This window comes from Ictalurus furcatus, chromosome 17 (assembly GCF_023375685.1).
Source record: "Ictalurus furcatus strain D&B chromosome 17, Billie_1.0, whole genome shotgun sequence".
In the NCBI taxonomy this organism is placed as follows: Eukaryota; Metazoa; Chordata; class Actinopteri; order Siluriformes; family Ictaluridae; genus Ictalurus; species Ictalurus furcatus.
In genome coordinates, this window is record NC_071271.1 from 4,169,427 (window position 1) to 4,188,369 (window position 18,943).

General features: G+C 44.0%; 1 protein-coding gene across 13 annotated transcripts in view; it reads right to left on the reverse strand.

Annotated features, from left to right (window-relative positions):
• The window catches only part of LOC128621001 (cytoplasmic dynein 2 heavy chain 1), an 83,568-nt gene that overhangs the window by 11,985 nt on the left and 52,640 nt on the right, over window positions 1-18,943 (reverse strand). For 9 of the 13 annotated variants that reach the window (XR_008388211.1, XR_008388212.1, XR_008388207.1 and 6 more), the window contains exons 71-94: window positions 18,776-18,910; window positions 18,518-18,661; window positions 17,381-17,470; window positions 16,868-16,933; window positions 15,627-15,674; window positions 15,256-15,333; window positions 15,029-15,160; window positions 14,230-14,302; window positions 9,987-10,147; window positions 9,382-9,507; window positions 8,477-8,587; window positions 8,200-8,355; window positions 8,024-8,099; window positions 7,689-7,894; window positions 6,477-6,581; window positions 5,912-6,028; window positions 5,418-5,627; window positions 4,959-5,048; window positions 4,175-4,284; window positions 3,948-4,029; window positions 3,678-3,794; window positions 3,205-3,497; window positions 2,792-2,916; window positions 2,479-2,634 (exon numbers count right to left, since the gene is read on the reverse strand). Coding sequence is in view for 2 of the 13 variants with exons in the window: in XM_053646433.1 (XP_053502408.1) it covers window positions 3,339-3,497; window positions 3,678-3,794; window positions 3,948-4,029; window positions 4,175-4,284; window positions 4,959-5,048; window positions 5,418-5,627; window positions 5,912-6,028; window positions 6,477-6,581; window positions 7,689-7,894; window positions 8,024-8,099; window positions 8,200-8,355; window positions 8,477-8,587; window positions 9,382-9,507; window positions 9,987-10,147; window positions 14,230-14,302; window positions 15,029-15,160; window positions 15,256-15,333; window positions 15,627-15,674; window positions 16,868-16,933; window positions 17,381-17,470; window positions 18,518-18,661; window positions 18,776-18,910 (2,592 nt within the window). In the remaining 11 variants the exon portion in view is untranslated. Of the gene's footprint in view, window positions 1-1,335; window positions 1,743-2,478; window positions 2,635-2,791; window positions 2,917-2,943; window positions 3,498-3,677; window positions 3,795-3,947; window positions 4,030-4,174; window positions 4,285-4,958; window positions 5,049-5,417; window positions 5,628-5,911; window positions 6,029-6,476; window positions 6,582-6,673; window positions 7,541-7,688; window positions 7,895-8,023; window positions 8,100-8,199; window positions 8,356-8,476; window positions 8,588-9,381; window positions 9,508-9,986; window positions 10,148-14,229; window positions 14,303-15,028; window positions 15,161-15,255; window positions 15,334-15,626; window positions 15,675-16,867; window positions 16,934-17,380; window positions 17,568-18,517; window positions 18,662-18,775; window positions 18,911-18,943 lie in introns of those variants that run through there. The other 4 variants (XR_008388213.1, XM_053646433.1, XR_008388216.1 and 1 more) reach the window with 4 other exon arrangements.

Consider the following 18,943-nt stretch of genomic DNA (forward strand, 5'->3'; position numbering starts at 1 on the left):
AGAACATAGTACAGAAGTCTTGCAATACCATTATTTCACACCCTATGTAGTGTGCGTAAATATATATATATATATAGTGATTAGAAAGGTGTTTTCGGATTCAGTCTCACTGTGCGATGGCTTAAATGTTAACCGCTTATATTACTCCAATGTAAAAACCAGTGTGGCTATGATGCATCAATTTATAAATAAAGTGTAGTTACTGGTTTAAACACAGAAATAATGCTAAGGACAGGTGTATAGCTATGCACCTGAATTCCTCAACACTTTTTATACGCAATGTCATGCCCACAGCCATAACTGATTCCATAAGTCTCTGAATTCGAATGGTAGGAATTCACTCTGGGATAAGGCCACTGTAATATAAAGTCTAAGTTGGGACCTTAATGGCACAAACAGGATTTCTCATTGTCCTCACGTCCTTAGAATCTCATACCCTATTTCCGAAATGCCATTAAATAAGCCTATGAGCACACAGAGAGATGGTATACACAGTCACTCGGTGCATTGTGATGACCGGACGACGTTGATGTCTTAGCAGTCCCTGAAGAAAAGCCAGTATCTTGGGAATGGGGAAAAGCGCCGGATCCAGTCGGTGTGGTGCACATCGTTGTTGGAATACGTTTCATTTAATGGCGTACACAAGGTCTGTGCGCTTAGAGGATCTTGTATTCTAGAATGTTAAGTCGCAGTCCTCAGTCGGCAGGTCTTTTCGAGGGGCCAGACGTATAGACGGGTGGATCTGGTTGAGTGTGTCAAGTCTTTCCATCCAGTTGAGGAAGTGCAGGAAGCTACCAGGGTCTCTTACGAAAGCAGTGGAGACCAAGCCCTTGATTGACTCTGTAGCCTAGTGGCTGAATTCTCTGGAATGTGGGGTGAATTAGTGGTAGAACCGTGATAAGCCAGTGCATCCTGCTCTAGCGTTCTGCCAGGAAGATCCACAATTGGTCCCGTCATGACTTGGCATTAGTTAAGTGTTCTACCTGCAGCTCAGGAATCATTTCTCAGATCTGGGCTACTTAGGCAGACAATATATATACTATACTTTCCAGTTTTACAGATACCTGCACCATTTAGAAGCAAACATACCTCGATGTAATCAGACTTGTACAATGGGACGCATCACAAATATACAATATACAAACTACTCGGTCACTTCCAACATGGCTCATCCATGTTGGAAGTGACCGAGTAATTTGTATATTATAGCGTTTGTGAGATAGCCAGTTAACACGTGGCGTTTGCACGGATATTTTGTGATGAATGCAAACGGGGGCCAGCAGCCGCATTTTGAGTGCGATGAAGATGTGTTACAGACAAAGTAAAAAAATCAACATGTCGTTCTTACCCAGAGAATTACTGCTGCGTTTGGTTTGCAGCTTGTGATGTATGTAATTGCAGTGAAATTCCGGCTGGATAGAGCCTCGGTTTGGTATTTTACCAAAACGCACCAGGGAAGGCTCAGTATAACGAATGGATCGGTTTCGTTTCCAATGCTTAATGGTTATGTACTAGCCATCTAAACTGGTGAACTAATTTCCTGTAACGGTGAACAGTCTCGTCAGTCTTCATTGCAGTGGTGGCTTGGCGGTTAAGGCTCTGGGTTACTGGGTTGCTGGTTCAAGCCCCAGCACTGCCAAGCTGCCACTGTTGGGCCCTTGAGCAAGGCCCTTAACCCTCTCTGCTCCAGGGAGCGCTGTATCATGGCTGACCCTGCGCTCTGACCCCAACTTCCTAACATGCTGGGGTATGCGAAGAAAAGAATTTCACTATATATATGTGATTAATAAAGACTCATTATCATATTGCCCAAAATCCAGCTCTGCGTTATAGCATTAGATTTGATATGATGGAGGAAGGATAGTCTGATTGTAATATCATTGTCATTTCTTTGTTTTTTCCTTGTAATGGACTCCCACTGAGAGCAGTATGGAGAGGAAGTAATATCGCCCACACTCACGAAGAAACTCTCCAAAGCCATCAACATTCCATGATTGCCTGATGTGCTCAATAATTTGTTTTGTTGATGTTTTTCCATCAATTGTGAGAAACTCATACAGTGAGCATAATGTTTCAGAGTTAATTGTTCCTTCCTGTTTCCGGATGTTTACCGATACCGAGGAGTATGATTATAATTATAAGAAGGATAAACCTTCTTATCTCAGAAGACCAAGCTACCCTTGGTCTTCTGAGGTAAGTCCTAACTGTTTATTTTCATCTGAGACGCACCGTGTAAACGAGTAGTGAAGATATCAGTGCGGTTTCATTTCCTAGTATGAGCAAATTAGCTTCTAAAGCCTGTAAAGCTTACATTGTTTAATATCCCTGTTCTGCATTGGTGTATACATAGTGCTTATTATGTACAGTATTTCCTGGTGGGTGGTTGGGACACAATTAGCTTGAGGTCACTCTCTGCAAGTGAAATCGTCTCTTTCTAGGATTGACTTGGGGGGAAAAAAAAGAAGAAGAAATTCATACTTTCTAGTCACTTTACAGCTGGCCAATCAGCAGCTTTGCTTCAACTCATACGCATGTGCACAGTCCAGGGCTCCCCTTCTTCTCTCCTCTCTTTCTTTTTGTCTCTTCTTCCTCAATCTTTCTTCTCTTGTCCTCCCCCCCCTTTTCTCTTAATTCCTGGAATAATAAGATAACAAAATAATGGGACCTGTATAATCAGATTCTGATGCAAACTGATGCATTTGCAATAGCGGTTCAATGTACATGTGTCGTTTAAATCGAAACACCTGCTTGTGCAATTGCTGCTGGGTGTGTGTTGATATTAAATATTTACATCACAATCATTCAGTTTCTATCTTGGTTCACGATGTTGTGATGAGACTGGACGGTTCCGTCAGACTTTAAAAGACAGATTCCCCGTGGGACGTGATCTCGCTGCCCTACATATGCAGCCTCTTCCTGAAAAGAACAAGAAAGCCAAAATACACGCGCGCACACACACACACACTCTCAAGGTATTGAAAATCATTTTATTTAACGATTAATTACTACAACAACAAAGTGTATTAAAAGTTATAAATGTTTAACCACATTTATATACATTATATATATATATACACAGTGCATCCAGAAAGTATTCACAGCGCTTCACTTTCCACTGATCATCCGTGAGATGTTTCTACAACTACGTTGGACTCCACCTGTGGCAAATTCAGTTGATTGGACATGATTTGGAAAGGCACATACCTGTCTATATAAGGTCCCACAGTTAACAATGCATGTCAGAGCACAAACCAAGCCATGAAGTCCAAGGAATTGTCTGTAGACCTCCGAGACAGAGTGTGTGTGTGTGTGTGTGTGTGTGTGTGTGTGTGTGTGTGCTACTGCTGTTTGAGGAACAGTGCAGCTCCACTTTGGATCCATTGCTCCTGGTTTCCTCCACATGGAACATCAATGTGTGTGACCACACACACTCGCTCTGCGCTCGTATACACCGGCAACAGCACACACTCCTCTGGAGAGTAACAACCTGGGCCATTCTGCAACACACACACACCAGTATTAAAATTGTTTGGAGATGGCCTTATAAGCCTTACAAGATTGAATAAAAGAGAATTTTTCCATTGACTGTATGTTTAAGTGTGCATTTGTATTTTGTGAGCGGTGTTTAAGGGTGGGGGGGGGGGTGTATCTGTGTGTGTGTCTGTGTGTGTGTGTACCTGAAGAATCCAAGCCATGTAGCAGGTAGGAACAGCACACACACTGGGTGAGTTGTGATGATTCTCACTCAGTCGATTCCCATCAAAACTACAGCCTTCTAGTTGAAGACCACCAACCTACACACACACACACACACACATTATGCCATAGAACAAACTTGTCTCATGGACATTCCACAACAAAGAAAAGTATTAAGTAGCTTTGTTTAATCAATTAAAAAGTGTAATCTTTGGCAAATTGCGTGTGTGTGTGTGTGTGTGTTTGTGTACCTTCACTTGCAGTTTAGCTCCAGCTATCAGACTCTTCCATGATGCCACAAACTTCAGACTGTCCATAGAGCAGCTCATAGATCTACACACACACACACACACACAATTTGTGTAAAGGTATGTACACACCAAACAGAATCCTATAGATGTACACTTTCATCCTATACCTCAATGCGACCACACACATACACACACACATACATATACATACACACACACACACACACCTGGCTGTCTCCTGTCTCAGGGCGTTAAGAAAGGTGTGTGGATGGAAGAGGTCCGAAAGGTCCAAGGTGTCACTCAGCAGTGTGTTCCTCTCCACCCTCTCTACCCAGATCTGTCAAACACACACACACTCGAATGTTATAGTCTTTAGTCCCCAAGTCTTCGCACATGTGTGTGTGTGTGTGTCAGTAATAGCAATCCAGCTGCTGTGTGCCCAGTCATTAATTTAATTTATTCTTGAACCAAACACACACACAGAGTTTGGCAGTGCTCTTCATAGCTGTAAGAATTTGGCAGTAGAACCTTGTCAGCATCAGAACAGGCAAATGAGGGTTAAGTGTGTGAGCCATGTGCAATGATCTACGTACACACACTCACACACACAGATGATTAAATGGAGAGTCACGTGAATGTTAATGTTGAGATGTACATTGTTATAGCTGTGTGTGTGTGAGTGTGCACTTATGAATTATTCATGAACAAGTGTTTAATATGCTTGCCACGCTGCCCACTTTCTATTGTCCAAGGTCAGTGTGTTTCTGTCTCTCTCTCTCTCACACACACACACACCACCAGTGGGAGTATTAATTGAAAGTGGATAAGAGGATAAGAGCATTTTCTGTCTCCGTCTCATTGTCTTTCTATCTTCTTTCTCCCTTTTCCATTCCTCTCTCTCTCTCCCTCCATGCATTCTTCTATCTGTTCCCCATTCTATATCACTTTGTGTATCTTACCTCAGCCCTGATACAATGTGTGTGTGTGTGTGTGTGTGTGTGTGTGTTGTACCTGCACAGCGAGGGCTCTGCTCACCACAGCTCTGAGATACTGCATGGGGTCATCAGGCCCCTCCCACTTACACTGCCAACTCAGCGGACACTGAGAGAGAGAGATCAGAGAAGAGAGTGAGACAGGAGGCGATAGGGACAGGAGGAGAGAGAAAGACAGGGGGAGAGAGAAAGCCAGGAGGAGAGAGAGATCAGAGGAGAGAGTGAGACAGGAGGAGAGAGAGATCAGAGGAGATTGAGAAATCAGAGAAGAGAGTGAGACAGGAGCAGAGAGAGAGCGTGAGAGGGGAACAGAAAGAGAGAGTGAGAGGGGAACTGAGAGTGTGAGACAGGAGGAGAGAGAGAGTGAGACAGGAGAGAGGGTGAGACAGGAACAGAGAGCACGTGAGACAGGAGGAGAGACAGAGTGAGACAGGAGGAGAGACAGAGTGAGACAGGAGCAAAGAGAGTAAGACAAGACCTCCTGGTTGAGCAGGGCGGTGGCGAGTTTGTGGGTGTCGGCCGTCAGCAGGGAGGTTCCACGGATCACCCTACTGAGCGAGGCCAGCGATTGGTGGATGCTCTGGACCAATCGGACAGCGTTGAACTGCTCCAACAGGACGAATGAGAGCACGGGGGAGCCGACGCCCTCGGTGGGCGGAGCCAGCTTCTGCTGGATTAGAGATGAACCCTGATGAAGAGAAAGAGATCATTATACATCATATACAATCATCATAAAACATCAGTTTGTGCATCGTGACTATTATCTCATCATCAGCAGGAAGTGAGTGACGTAACGTTAGCGTAGCGCTCTGATCACACTGAAGTGTTATACTGCAGAGGTGCATATTAAACTACTTATTTCCACAAGGAACGACTAAAACACATCACCTACTGCACCTTTAAGCTTGACTTTTGGTCTGTAACTCAACAAAATGAGGACGATTATGTGTGTGTGTGTGTGTGTGTGTGTACCTGATTCAGTCTCTTCCACAAGTTGAGTACAGGTGAGAGGCCACTCGCCCACAGCTCTCGGTCGAACTTTGACCCTGCAGTCACCGACCTGCTCAAAATCCTTAGCTGGGAGATCACCTACACACACAAACACACACACACACACACACACAGAATTACATTTGGGTTCTCACAATTGTACCATTTTATCTTTGATAACGATTAAGAGTGTTATACGAGGATTACGGAATTCACCGTTTCCTTCTTCACGTGCTATCTACTGAATTATTCACTACGTTCTGAAATCCTGACTGCGCAGGTCGCTGTTGTCGCTGACCTCAAACCAGGGTCGGAGTAAAAGGTTCTGACTGTTAGACCTTGTAACAGCATCCGCTTTGATGCAATCACACAACTCTGATTATTCACAGAATTAAAGAGGCTCTGGTATGGACGGGCCATGCCCCCTTCCTTCACACACTGTACACACAATACGGTAAGCTGGAAACAACTTACAAACTCCCAGGAGAGTTTATAAACTGGGTCACAGTGGGTCATGATCACACACACACACACACACACACAGTACCTGTGTGCTGGTGATGCGTTGAGCAGAACGCTCGATGTTGGCAGGAAGTCCGAAAAAACTCGGCTTATCGTCCTCTGGGAGACTTTCCACCACACGCTGATAATCCTACACACACACACACACACACACTTACTAACGCACACCTTTGAGTTCAAAAATAATCCCTGAAAAAATACATAATGGCCAAAGTTTCATACAGCTGTAATTTGTAACGTTTGAGATTATCCCGCGCGTGACCGAGTCTCCTCGGTGCCCGACGTCTTCACGTTTTGCTTTAGTTATTTCGACATAATCCTCCTTCCTACATGATGCCATCGATTTAAAGTGCACCAGTCCCTTTTCTCAGCAAGATGATGCTGCCACCCCCATGCTTCACCCGCTTCACCTCTATAGAGACGATCACTATAGCCAGTTGTATCATCTGACCAGCGAACACTCCTCCAAAACGCTAGGTTCTTCTGCAAACTTTGTATTTATTTATTTATTTGAACGCCGGTCTTCCTTCTCGCACGACTCTCACTTTCTGGCCGTGGTGACGATGTACAGTAGGACTCTCTTAACGGTGGACATACTTTGGCACCTGATGCTTCCAGCTCCTTCACCAGTTCCTTTGTAGTTGTCCTGGGTGTTCAGATGAACCTTCTGGACCGAGGTTCGTTCATCCCTGTACTTCTGTGTGGCCAGGATTTTTTATATTTGCGTACACTTGTTTGTATAGGATGCTTGCAGTACTTTGAGGTATCTTGAGGGACATGTTTTGGTCCACAGGACTTGGCTGAGTTGCTTGGAAAGGAAAAAAAAAAGGTCTAAAAGTACAGTAAGTCATTTTACAGTCACTCCCAATTATTAGAATCAGAGGCTTCGAAATCACATTACATCGATTTCCGGAATCTTCCAGACCGTTTCATTTAAAGAGACGGGCAACTTGGTGTATGTGAATCGCTTTGAGTCGCTAGGGTCAAAAAGCATCACGGCGTACTTCACGCGGGAAAATCGAGTCAAGGTGAGAACTAAAGTGAGATCAGTGGAAGGGGGCGGGGCTTTCAGGGGGTGTCACTTAATATCTGCAAGATCAAAACACCTAACAACTGTCAATCAACGTATTTACTCTCTGAAGGTGTTTTAGGAAAATTCTGGAAAACAGACAAAAATAAGGAAACATCTGGTTTTGACCAAAACTGTGCATGTGTTTGTGTGTGTGAGAGAGCTCACCGTTATGCTGCAGGAGCTGGGCAGGTTGACCTGAGGTGGAAAAGTGTGTGTGGCCCGTGTGCGTGAGTGTGTGAGGGTCAGGTTGCTGAAGAAGCGGTGCAGGTACGAGCGCAGCACTCTGAGGTCACACACGTTATCCACACGCCCTCCGTAAATCGCACTTTCTAACAAACCGTGCACGCGGTCCCACTCAAACGCCTTGCCTCCTACACACACACGCACGCACACACACACACACACACACACAGAGTATGTTTACAGTAGAGTTGTGTGCGTGTGTGAGAGATCAATAATACAACAAACCTTATTTTACACACACACACACACACACACACCTTCAAACAGCCGATCTATGATGTCAAATCCCGCTCTCAAATCAGACTGGGAAAACTCGTAGAATTTGGTCCAACCCTAAAACACACACACATCAGCATATCATCATAGTCTTCAATCACTGACTTAATTAAGGAACTTTTGTGACCGGTGTGTGTGTGTGTGTGAGTGTGTGTACCTGAGGGATGTATTTGCGTCTCTCCTGACACACAGCATGAAACCAGGCGAGGCAGAAGAGCGACTGAGCACGTGCAGTGTTTCCTCCTTTACTGATCTGTTCCGAACTCCACGACTCGTACGTCCTCAGCAGGTTCTTCTTCAGACCAGGGGGAGCCTGACACGTACACACACACACACAAACACACAGGCACACACAAAAAAAAACACAATAATGGTTCTGTTCGCAAACATCAACTTTATTATTATTATTAAGTGTGGATAACACACACACACACCTCATAGGTGATCTTGAGGCTGGACTGCAGTAAGATGGGTGTGAAGTTGGGATGAACTTCGGCAGTCAGCCAGAGTCGGAACCCTGGTTTAGGCTGCATATTGTTCAGCTCCTACACACACACACACACACTATATTATAATTAGAAATGAACATGAACGCAAACTACTGTATGTCTTCAAGCTATGACTTTAGATGCAAAATTAAATAGTCAGAAAATGAACAAGTGTGATAGAGAGTGTGTGTGTTTATCATTTGTGAGTGAGTGACAGTGTGTGTGTGTGTGTGTGTGTGTGTGTGTGTAAAAAGGTAACCCTCTATTGCTGCCAATGAAACTCATTAACTAAATTAATTATGAATCAGAGAGAGCAGCAAGGACACAAACCTGCTTCATCAGCAACACTCACACACACACACACACACACACACACACACACACACAGAAAGAGAGGGGGGGGCGATTGGGAGAGAGTGAAAGAGAGAAAGAGAGAGAGAGAGTTTGGAAGAAAGAGAGAACAGAAAGAGGGAGTGAGAGTGAGAGAGGGAATGAGAGTGAGAGAGAAAGACAGAGAGAGGGAGAGACAGTTTGGAAGAAAGAGAGAACAGAAAGAGGGAGTGAGAGTGAGAGTGAGAGTTAAAGAGGGAGTGAGAGAGGGAGAGACAGAGTTTGGAAGAAAGAGAGAACAAAGAGGGAGTGAGAGTGAGAGAGGGAGAGAGAGTTAAAGAGGGAGTGAGAGAGAGAGACAGAGAGAGGGAGAGACAGAGTTTGGAAGAAAGAGAGAAGAGAATGAGGGAGTGAGAGTGAGAGAGAGAATGAGAGAGTGAGAGGGAGAGTGAGAGAGAGAGAGTGAGACAGAGAGAAAGAGTAGGGGAGTGAGATGGATTAATATAACGTGTTTGTCTGACCTTCTCCAACAGGGGGAGCCACTGAGTGACGAGGTGCAGATTCTTCAGGCAGAGCCACTCTCCGTTACACACACACACTCTGAGAACCTGCAGAGCCACGTCCGCCTGGCCCTGCCCCATGGCCACCTACACACACAGGCACACACACACACAGTCATGGATATGGCAAAGACGTAATTCTTCAGAGAGAGAGAAACAGAGAGACAGAGAGAGAAAGAGACACACACACACACACACACACACACACACACACACACACACACACAGAGTGAGAGACAGAGCGAGAGAGAGACAGAGAGAGAGAGAGACAGAGAGAGAGAGAGACAGAGAGACAGTGAGCGAGAGACAGAGAGAGAGAGACAGAGAGAGAAAGAGACACACACAGAGAGAGTGAGAGACAGAGAGAGAAAGAGACACACACAGAGAGAGTGAGAGACAGAGAGAGAAACACACAGAGAGACAGAGACACACACACACACACACAGAGTGAGAGAGAGACACAGAGAGAGAAACACAGAGAGAGAGACACACACAGAGAGACACACACAGAGAGAGAGACACAGAGAGAGAAACACACAGAGAGAGAGAGAGAGACAGAGCGAGACCTCATGGTAACGCTCGAGTCCCACAGTGTGGCTGGCGAGTTCCTGCAGCTCCTGAGACGGGTCGGCTCCGGGAGAAATGATGATCAGCACCGGTTCTGTCTCTACCGTCTCTCCATAGAGCCGTCTCAGGTTTAACGGGGGAGGAGACAGTTCCTTCATTCCTACACACACAAGAAATTGATGGGACTGTAGACAGTGATAATGTATAGAATAATAAAGCGGATGTTGGCGCGCATGCCTGGTTGCGTTTGGTTTATTATTTATGATCTGCGCAGACGTTTGCGAGTAACTCCTGCGGATCTCGCTCTCGGAACCGTCCGACATGCTGGAGTATTGAAAAGATGAAATATAAAAGAAACAGATAAAAGACATGAGTGTAGATAAGCAGATAGTTAAGCTGAGGTCAAGATGAAAGGCTTGTGTGTTTCCGGCAGGGATTTGCTGCAACACACACACACACACACACACACACTTGAATTAATCAGGGAAATGATTAAGTGGGAGATGTTATCCTACTGTTTTGCCTCGGGGTGAGACACGACCCGAGTGTGTGTGTGTGTGTGTGTGTGTGTGTGTGTGTGCGAGAGCATGTAGCGTATCTAATAATGCTCTTTGAGCTCAGAGTTCGTGTTGTGTTCGTGCTCTGTTTATCTTTATAAACACTCCACAGTCCTCCACTCCTGCCTCCCAGGTGTGTTACAGTACACCTTCTAGTGCATGTCCATGTGGTTAGTCTAACATTTTTGGAAGGAGTCTCCAGTGTCAGTGCTTTGTAACAGTCAGCTTTCTGACTGAATTTATTTATTTATTGATTGTTACACTATTCCGTAAAATTTCTACATGACTATACAGTGTAATACTGCTTATATGATTAGGAGTGCTTACAACAGCCACAAGACACACACACACACACACACACAATATGGTGTGTGTGTTGTGGAGCTGTAGCATCTGGCACATTAGTACTCATAAGCCAGATTATCCGGATAAAGTCATTAGCATGCTCACCCTGTGTTAGCATTAACTTGTTATTGGTCTACTGAGATTAAGAGCCACTCAATAGAGTCATACTGAGTTATATACATTAGCACTGCCATGAAGCCTGAGGGGAAGGACGAGTGAGAGAGAGAGACAAAAAGAGAGAGAAAATAGAGAGGAGAAAAAGGTTGACAGAAGGAGACAGAAAAGGGAACGGTGAGATGAAGATAGATAGAGTGTGAGAGAGATACACGAAGAGAGAAGCAACGAGACAGCAAGAATGAGAGAGAGTCAAAGAGACAGGCAGGAGCAAAGAGAGAGATAGAGAGAGAGATATACAGAGAGAGATAGAGATATACAGAGAGAGACAGAGAGAGAGAGATACAGAGAGAGAGAGAGACAGATATACAGAGAGAGATAGAGAGAGATAGAGATATACAGAGAGACAGAGAGAAAGATACAGAGAGAGAGAGACATATACAGAGAGAGATATACAGAGAGAGATATACAGAGAGAGATAGAGAGAGAGAGAGAGAGAGATACAGAGAGAGATAGAGAGAGAGAGAGAGAGATATACAGAGAGAGACAGATATACAGAGAGAGATATACAGATATACAGAGAGAGAGAGACAGAGAGAGAGAGATAGAGATATACAGAGAGAGAGATACAGAGAGAGAGAGAGATACAGAGAGAGATACAGAGAAAGAGAGCGACAGAGATATACAGAGAGAGATAGAGAGAGAGAGATAGAGATATACAGAGAGAGATATACAGAGAGAGATATACAGATATACAGAGAGACAGAGAGAGAGAGAGATAGAGATATACAGAGAGAGATATACAGAGAGAGATACAGAGAGAGAGAGAGAGATACAAAGAGAGATACAGAGAAAGAGAGCGACAGAGATATACAGAGAGAGATACAGAGAGAGAGATAGAGAAAGATATATACAGAGAGAGATAGAGAGAGACATATACAGAGAGAGAGAGAGAGAGACAGACAGACTGAGAGTGAAGGTTAACTGACACTGTAAGGCATCTCTTTAACCAATAACCGTAAAGGTGTGTGTGTGTGTGTGTGTGAGAGAGAGTGAGTTTCTCATTATCTCCACAGAAGCAGGACTTCAAGAGTTGAAGTCTCCTAAAGCACCTGCCACATCCCATCAACTCTGGTCAAACACACACACACACCCACCCACACACACAGTTACCTTTTTTTCCATTTATAGTTACATTTAATGCTGTGGGATATCTGCAAAAAGTTCCTGTTATCACTCATGTTATAGCAGCTGTAACCAATAATTCACTGTGAATTAGCTGTTACTATGTGTGTGTGTGTGTGTGTGTGTGAATGAGCATGTGGATTAATATAACACCTATTCCATAACACGTATACACTATGAAATCCAACCTCTCGGTGGGTTAAAGCTTCTTTAATACATTTCTAAAGCAGCTTTTCTAACCAAACACACACACACACTGCATTATTGATAACGCTGCAGGTCTGCCCGCACCCTGTCGAGCCGCTGTGTTAAACTAATTGCCTGATTAGCAAATTAAACGGTTTGTTTATGGATAAATTGGCTGAGTGTGTTACACATTCACTCTAAGGCCAGTGTCAATTAGCATGAATGATGTCTTAGCCCTGCAATTCATCTCAGTGAGTGATGATGGGATGATTATACACACACATACATATGCACACAACCACTCTCTCTCTCTCTCTCACACACACACATTTAAATATCATTTCCTAACATTTACATAATAGCTCTGAACGTCTGCTCTTGGGTTTAGCCTTCAGTTTCACCTGTGAAGACTGCATTCGTTGTTTAAAAAGGATAAACCAACGTGAAGAGCAGAGAGCTGCCTATGGGAGAAAAGCGAGTCATTTTGAAGCTGAGCAAAGAGGGAAAATCTATCAGAGTCACTGCGCAAACATTGGGTATAGCCAATACAACAATTTGGAATGTTCTGAAAAAGAAAGAAACGACTGGTGTACTGAGCAACAGACGTGGAACATCTCGGGCAAGGAAAACAATGCTGATGAAGAAAAACCGAAAAACAACAGTCAGTGATATCACCAACAACCTCCACAGGGTGGGGGTGAAGGTATCACAATCCACCGTTCGAAGAAGACTCCGAGAGCAGAAATATAGAGGCCATAACACACGATGTGAACCACTCATCAGCAGGAAGAATCAGAAAGTCAGGTTGGAATTCACAAAGAAATACAGAGATGATCCACAAAAGTTCTGGAACCAAGATGAACCTCTACCAGAGTGTGGAGAAAGAAAGGATCTGCTCATGATCCAAAACATACAAGCTCATCTGTGAAACATGGTGGAGGTAGTGTCATGGCTTGGGCTTGCATGGCTTCTTCTGGAACGTTCTCCCTAAATCTTTCATGATGATGGAACTCATGATGGTAGCAGCAGAATGAATTCAGAAGACTACAGGAACATTTTGTCTGACAATTTACAGAGAACTGCATCCAAATGAATCAGGACCTACTTCATCATGCAGCAAGACAACGATCCAAAACACTTTAAAGTGGAAGGTTTTAGACTGGCCAAGTCAATCACCAGACCTTCACCCAACTGAGCAGCATCTCACCTCCTGCAGAGGAGACTGAACGGAGAAACCCCCCCTGAAACAAACAAACTACAACCTGTAGGCTGTTATAAATGTTATTTACTTTCATTTACTTCTATCTGTTCCTATACTTTTTTCTCGCCTAAAGATTGGGTGGTCTGCCACCTCGGTGCCATGTTTTAAGTCGTTTAACACGTCTCGATGCAAATAAATATCCATGTTTTAATGTCAAACCCAAATGTTTTTCTCTGTACAGCAAAAACAACAGAATTGGCCGTGCTGTTCCAATACTTTCGGAGGGGAATGTGTGTATACATAAATAAATAGAGCATCAGCAGTGTATTTGCTGCATTGCTAATGTTAACTCTCCCTCTCCCTCTATCTCTCTTTTGTTGCCAGCAGCCAATCAGAGCACACCTACAGGCTAAAGTGCATCAACCAATGAAATTAGAGCAGAGGCGGGGCTAAACACACCTAATCAAAAGTGAGAGAGATAGAGAGTCTGGAGCGCTTACTGCTGTTTAAATCATCTGCGTATTTAAAAAACGACTGTGTAAGTACGCACCAGGAGGTATTCCTCTTCACTCAAAACACGTGATGATAAAAAATAAAATGAATAAATAAAAAAAGAAAGAAAGAAGATTCTTTCCGTCTTCTCTTTGTCCGTACCCAGTGTGTGTGAGGCGAAGCTGGCCATGGCGCTCTGCAGTCTGTCCGGTCTGAGAGCCTGGACCACCAGCACCTGCCGAAAGACCACGAACATTAAGAGATCTTACACTGTAGGCGGAAAATCATTCCACGGTCGTTAATTACCCGAGATTAAACAGCTTCTTATTCACTATATATGCTCACTACATAGTGCATCATAATGTACAATGGTGTTATAGAGACATTCTCGTGCACTGCACGCCTAATACAAGGACATTGGAGATTACCTGCTGGAGATGTTTCGCTGGTTGTAATAACTAAATGTAATATTACTTTAAAAAAAGACATATTTACTTATTTAGACAAATTATACTTAGAAATAGGTCAACGTCAGAGAAAACGCTCAGTCAGAATCTGTAAGTTAGTTTATATTATCGTAAACCAGGCAAATGCTGGATATATTGCAGCAGAATATCGAATGTTTTGGACTAAACGATGATGATGAACGTATGAGCTTGATAATGTCGAGTTGATTTGTTAACCACTTGCTTAATTATTTTCTTATAAAATAAATAAATAAAACACTAACTTCTACAGTGAAGTGAACAGGACGTGTGAGCAGTTCTGACTGTGAGGATGTTAAGTTTGAAGGATTGAGCTTTCTCTAATGGTTAACACAGAACTGGTTCATACAGGATCTCGCGGTTTAATGCGGAAACGAGTAGCTCGTGCGCAAGTTCTTGGTGTGAGACTATGACGGAGATTATAAAGGTGGTTCCGGCGCAGAGGGCGGAGCCACCGTGTTTAACTGACAGCTGACCTGCTGGAACAGAGAGATCTTCCTGACGATGGAAGAAGGGATTTCCTGTTCGCAGACGGAGCTTTGTGAAAATGAGAGCCAGAGATCTGCGTCGCTCAGGCACAGGGACTGATACAGTGCCGGGAACGTGCTCTATATACACACACACACACACACACAAAGAAGATTAGAATTCTGCAAAGCAAGCAAGCTCAGAGAGGGAGAGACTGTGTGTGTGTGTGTGATACCTTGAGTAAAGCCACAGCAGTGTGTCTCTCTTGATCAATCCAGGAAGGAATGTGTTCCCGCAAAGACTTCTGGGAGTCCTGAGGATTGAGTCAGAGGAACAGAGTGAGAAAGATAAAGAGACAGGTTTTAAATGCAAAAAGAAGAAGAAAAAGATGACGAGATGAAAATGAAAAAAAGAAGAAGAAAAAGAAGAGGCAGAAAAAGAAGAAAAAAGGAAGGGAAAAAGATGGGGAAGGAGAAAAAGAAGAAAAGGAAGAAAAAGAAAATAAAGAAAAAGAAAAAAGGAAAAGAAAAAGAAAAGGAAGAGAAAAAAGAAGAAGTGGAAGAAGAGGAAAAAAGGAAGAAGAAAAGAATGAAGAACAACAACCACCTTCCTGACCGTGTCTGCGACTATCAGTCCAATGAACGCATCCCATTCCTGAAACACACACACACACACACACACACACACACACACACACACACTATACGAATGCTGTACAAGTGTGTAAATGTGTATGAATATGCTGTAACCGAATTAATGTATTACTTTAGGAATAAAACACATGAAACTGATGAGTGACAGGAAACTGATCAGGTACAGGTAACTGATGAGTGACAATAAAACTGATCTGTGACAGGAAACTGATCAGGTACAGGAAACTGATGAGTGACAGGAAACTGATCAGGTACAGGAAACTCATGAGTGACAAGAAACTGATGAGTGACAGGAAACTGATCACGTACAGGAAACTGATGAGTGACAATAAAACTGATCTGTGACAGGAAACTGATGAGTGACAGGAAACCGATCAGGGACAGGAAACATATCAGGGACAGGAAACCGATCAGTGACAGGAAACTGATGAGTGACAGGAAACCGATCAGGGACAGGAAACTGATGAGTGACAGGAAACCGATCAGGGACAGGAAACTGATGAGTGACAGGAAACCGATCAGGGACAGGAAACATATCAGGGACAGGGGACAGGAAACATATCAGGGACAGGAAACATATCAGGGACAGGAAACATATCAGGGACAGGAAACTGATGAGTGACAGGAAACCGATCAGGGACAGGAAACTGATGAGTGACAGGAAACCAATCAGGGACAGGAAACTGATGAGTGACAGGACGGGGCGACGCGGCCGGACACGAAGCGGACTTTCTCTCGCCACCTCTACACTGAATATTTTCCAATACCAGCACGTCTCGGGGATAGTTATTCCTCTTATACCACAGCCAATGAGTACAATAAAGATTTTATCCAAAACTTTTTATCCATTTAGAGTTACAGTTAACACTGTAGCAATGTGCCCACGATAGAAGTTAGTTCATCAAGTCATGTTAACGAAAAAACCCACAAAGGGTTAACCGTCCCTGTCCTGAAGATCACATTACAGCTTGGCCACTGACACTGGAGACTCCGTAAGCTGTATGATAATGTATTAGAACCTTCTGACCAATCAGAATGGAGAATTCAGCAGTGCTGTGGTATAATGAGCATTATCATGTGTAATAAATGCAAGATTACAGTATAGTAGTGTTATTAACAGAAGAGCTGCAGCTGTGTATATGACAGAAGTGTGTGTGTGTGTGTGTGTGTGTGTGTGTGTGTGTGTGGCCTTACGTTCTCTTGGAAGAGTTCTGGCTGCATTCCCTTCGCAAAGTGCAATGCAAACATCAGCTGATCCACCTGCGCGCACACACACACACACACACAGTTTATCCCCCTCTCACAGATGCATGGACACACAGCAGCTGCTGTCAGATTTACTGTCCCCTTCCTTCATACTCTCACTGATCCACACAGAGGACTGATGAATCATTGAACACACGCGCACTCCCTCGCGCACTCACGCACTCTCTCAAGCACACTCTCACACATTGATTCCTACACTCACTCACTCACTCACTCACACACTCACTCACACACTCACTCACACACTCACTCACTCACACACTCACTCACACAGTGTGTTGCAGGGAAAGCAGAGTTTGCTCAGTACTTATGGGTCTGACTTAGTAATCACAAGGTTGTGAGTTTGAGACATGCAGACCCTAACAGTGTGTGTGTGTGTGTGTGTGTGTGTCAGAGAGAGAGAGAGAGAGAGAGAGAGAGAGAGAGAGACTGTGTGTTCACCTTAAAGAGCGAGCGGCAGACATATTCGTACACCATGCTCTTCAGAGACGCCTCCAGTGCTGTGATCCTCGCCTCAGTGCTGTCGCTCTCCTAACACACACACAAACACACACACACACACACACACACACACACACACACACAGAGAAACAAAACACATCATTAGCTAAGCCTGTGTGAGGCTTAGCTAATGAACCCTTGAGGTACTTGGAGATACAAAAGAATAAATTCATCCCCCCCGAAGTAAATTTAATGTAATTAAAACTAAGGATATGATTAATGTTTAATAGACGCTTAAACAGATTTAATATTTAAACAGAATGAATTATTAAGTAAGAAACACCAGACTCTGCAGCCTAAGACTAAGTGCTGCAACACTGGACATGGAGCAAAACAATAAAAACCAGATCAAGTGCCTTAGAAAAGGAAACTAAACCTACAGACCAGCTGATGTTTCTCTACTCCTTGTCCAGTTTAGCATCAGATACCTGTTCCTCGCTGTCTTTAGCTGTTGTAGCTCAAGGTTTGACATGTGGTGTGTGTCCGGAGATGCTTTTCTGCTCAGCGTGGTTGTAAAGAGTGGGTATTTGAGATCGTGATACGCCCCCCCCCGCCGCCGCCCCCCATTCACGTGATTGGCTGACTGGACAGCTTCATGAGTGTACAGGTGTTCCTAATAAAGCCGTCATGTACGTGTGTATGTGTGTATGTGTATATAAACGAAGTAAACTCTTCATCTGCAATTGCTGTGCTCGCTCAGCAATCACACAGAAACGCTTGGCTTGGTTTTCAGCACTTTTATAAAGTCCAGAAATGGACACGGCTTTGGGAAAGGAAAAAAAAAAGATGCGTGATTAGCGCCGTGTACAACAATACGATCCGTAGAAACGCTTTTGCTCGCTTTAAAAGTTTGATTCTTCAACATTTTGGCGGGGAAAGATTGTGAAAAGGCTTTGAACGAAAGCATGGGAATGACTTAGCATGGTGTACGAGGACAGTTATTCCAAGAAAACGTTTGCTATGTGACGTGACGTCACGGTGAAGAGATTTACGGGGTTGCTTTGTCTTAAAAAGGACTCACTGAAATGCTCCTTTAGATCACTGTGTGTGTGTGTGTGTGTGTGTGTGTGTGTGTACCTTTTGAGTCTGCAGTGCTCTGTGGAAGATTCTGATGAAGGAGGCCAGACTAAAGCGGTACATGCTGTTAACACGGGATAAATCCGTGATTACAAAATACATCTTGCTGGCGCTTTCGGCCAACGGCAAATAGGCATCCCTTTCCTACGCAGAGACAGAGGAGTGTGACAAATACAGAGAGAAAGAGAGAAAAACATATAAGTGATATAGCTCTGCTGCCCCCAAGAGGACATCTGCATTACTGCATTACTCTCTCACCTGGTCGAGCGAGGCCTGCAGTCTATGTGACTCTGTGAGAGCGGTGTGGATCAGAGCGCTGCTTGCCTTCGTCTGATTCAGAGACTCGATCAGCTCCTTATTCTCCAAAATGTTCCCCTGAGCTGTGGCCAGAGTCTACACACACACACGCACACAGAGCGATATAAT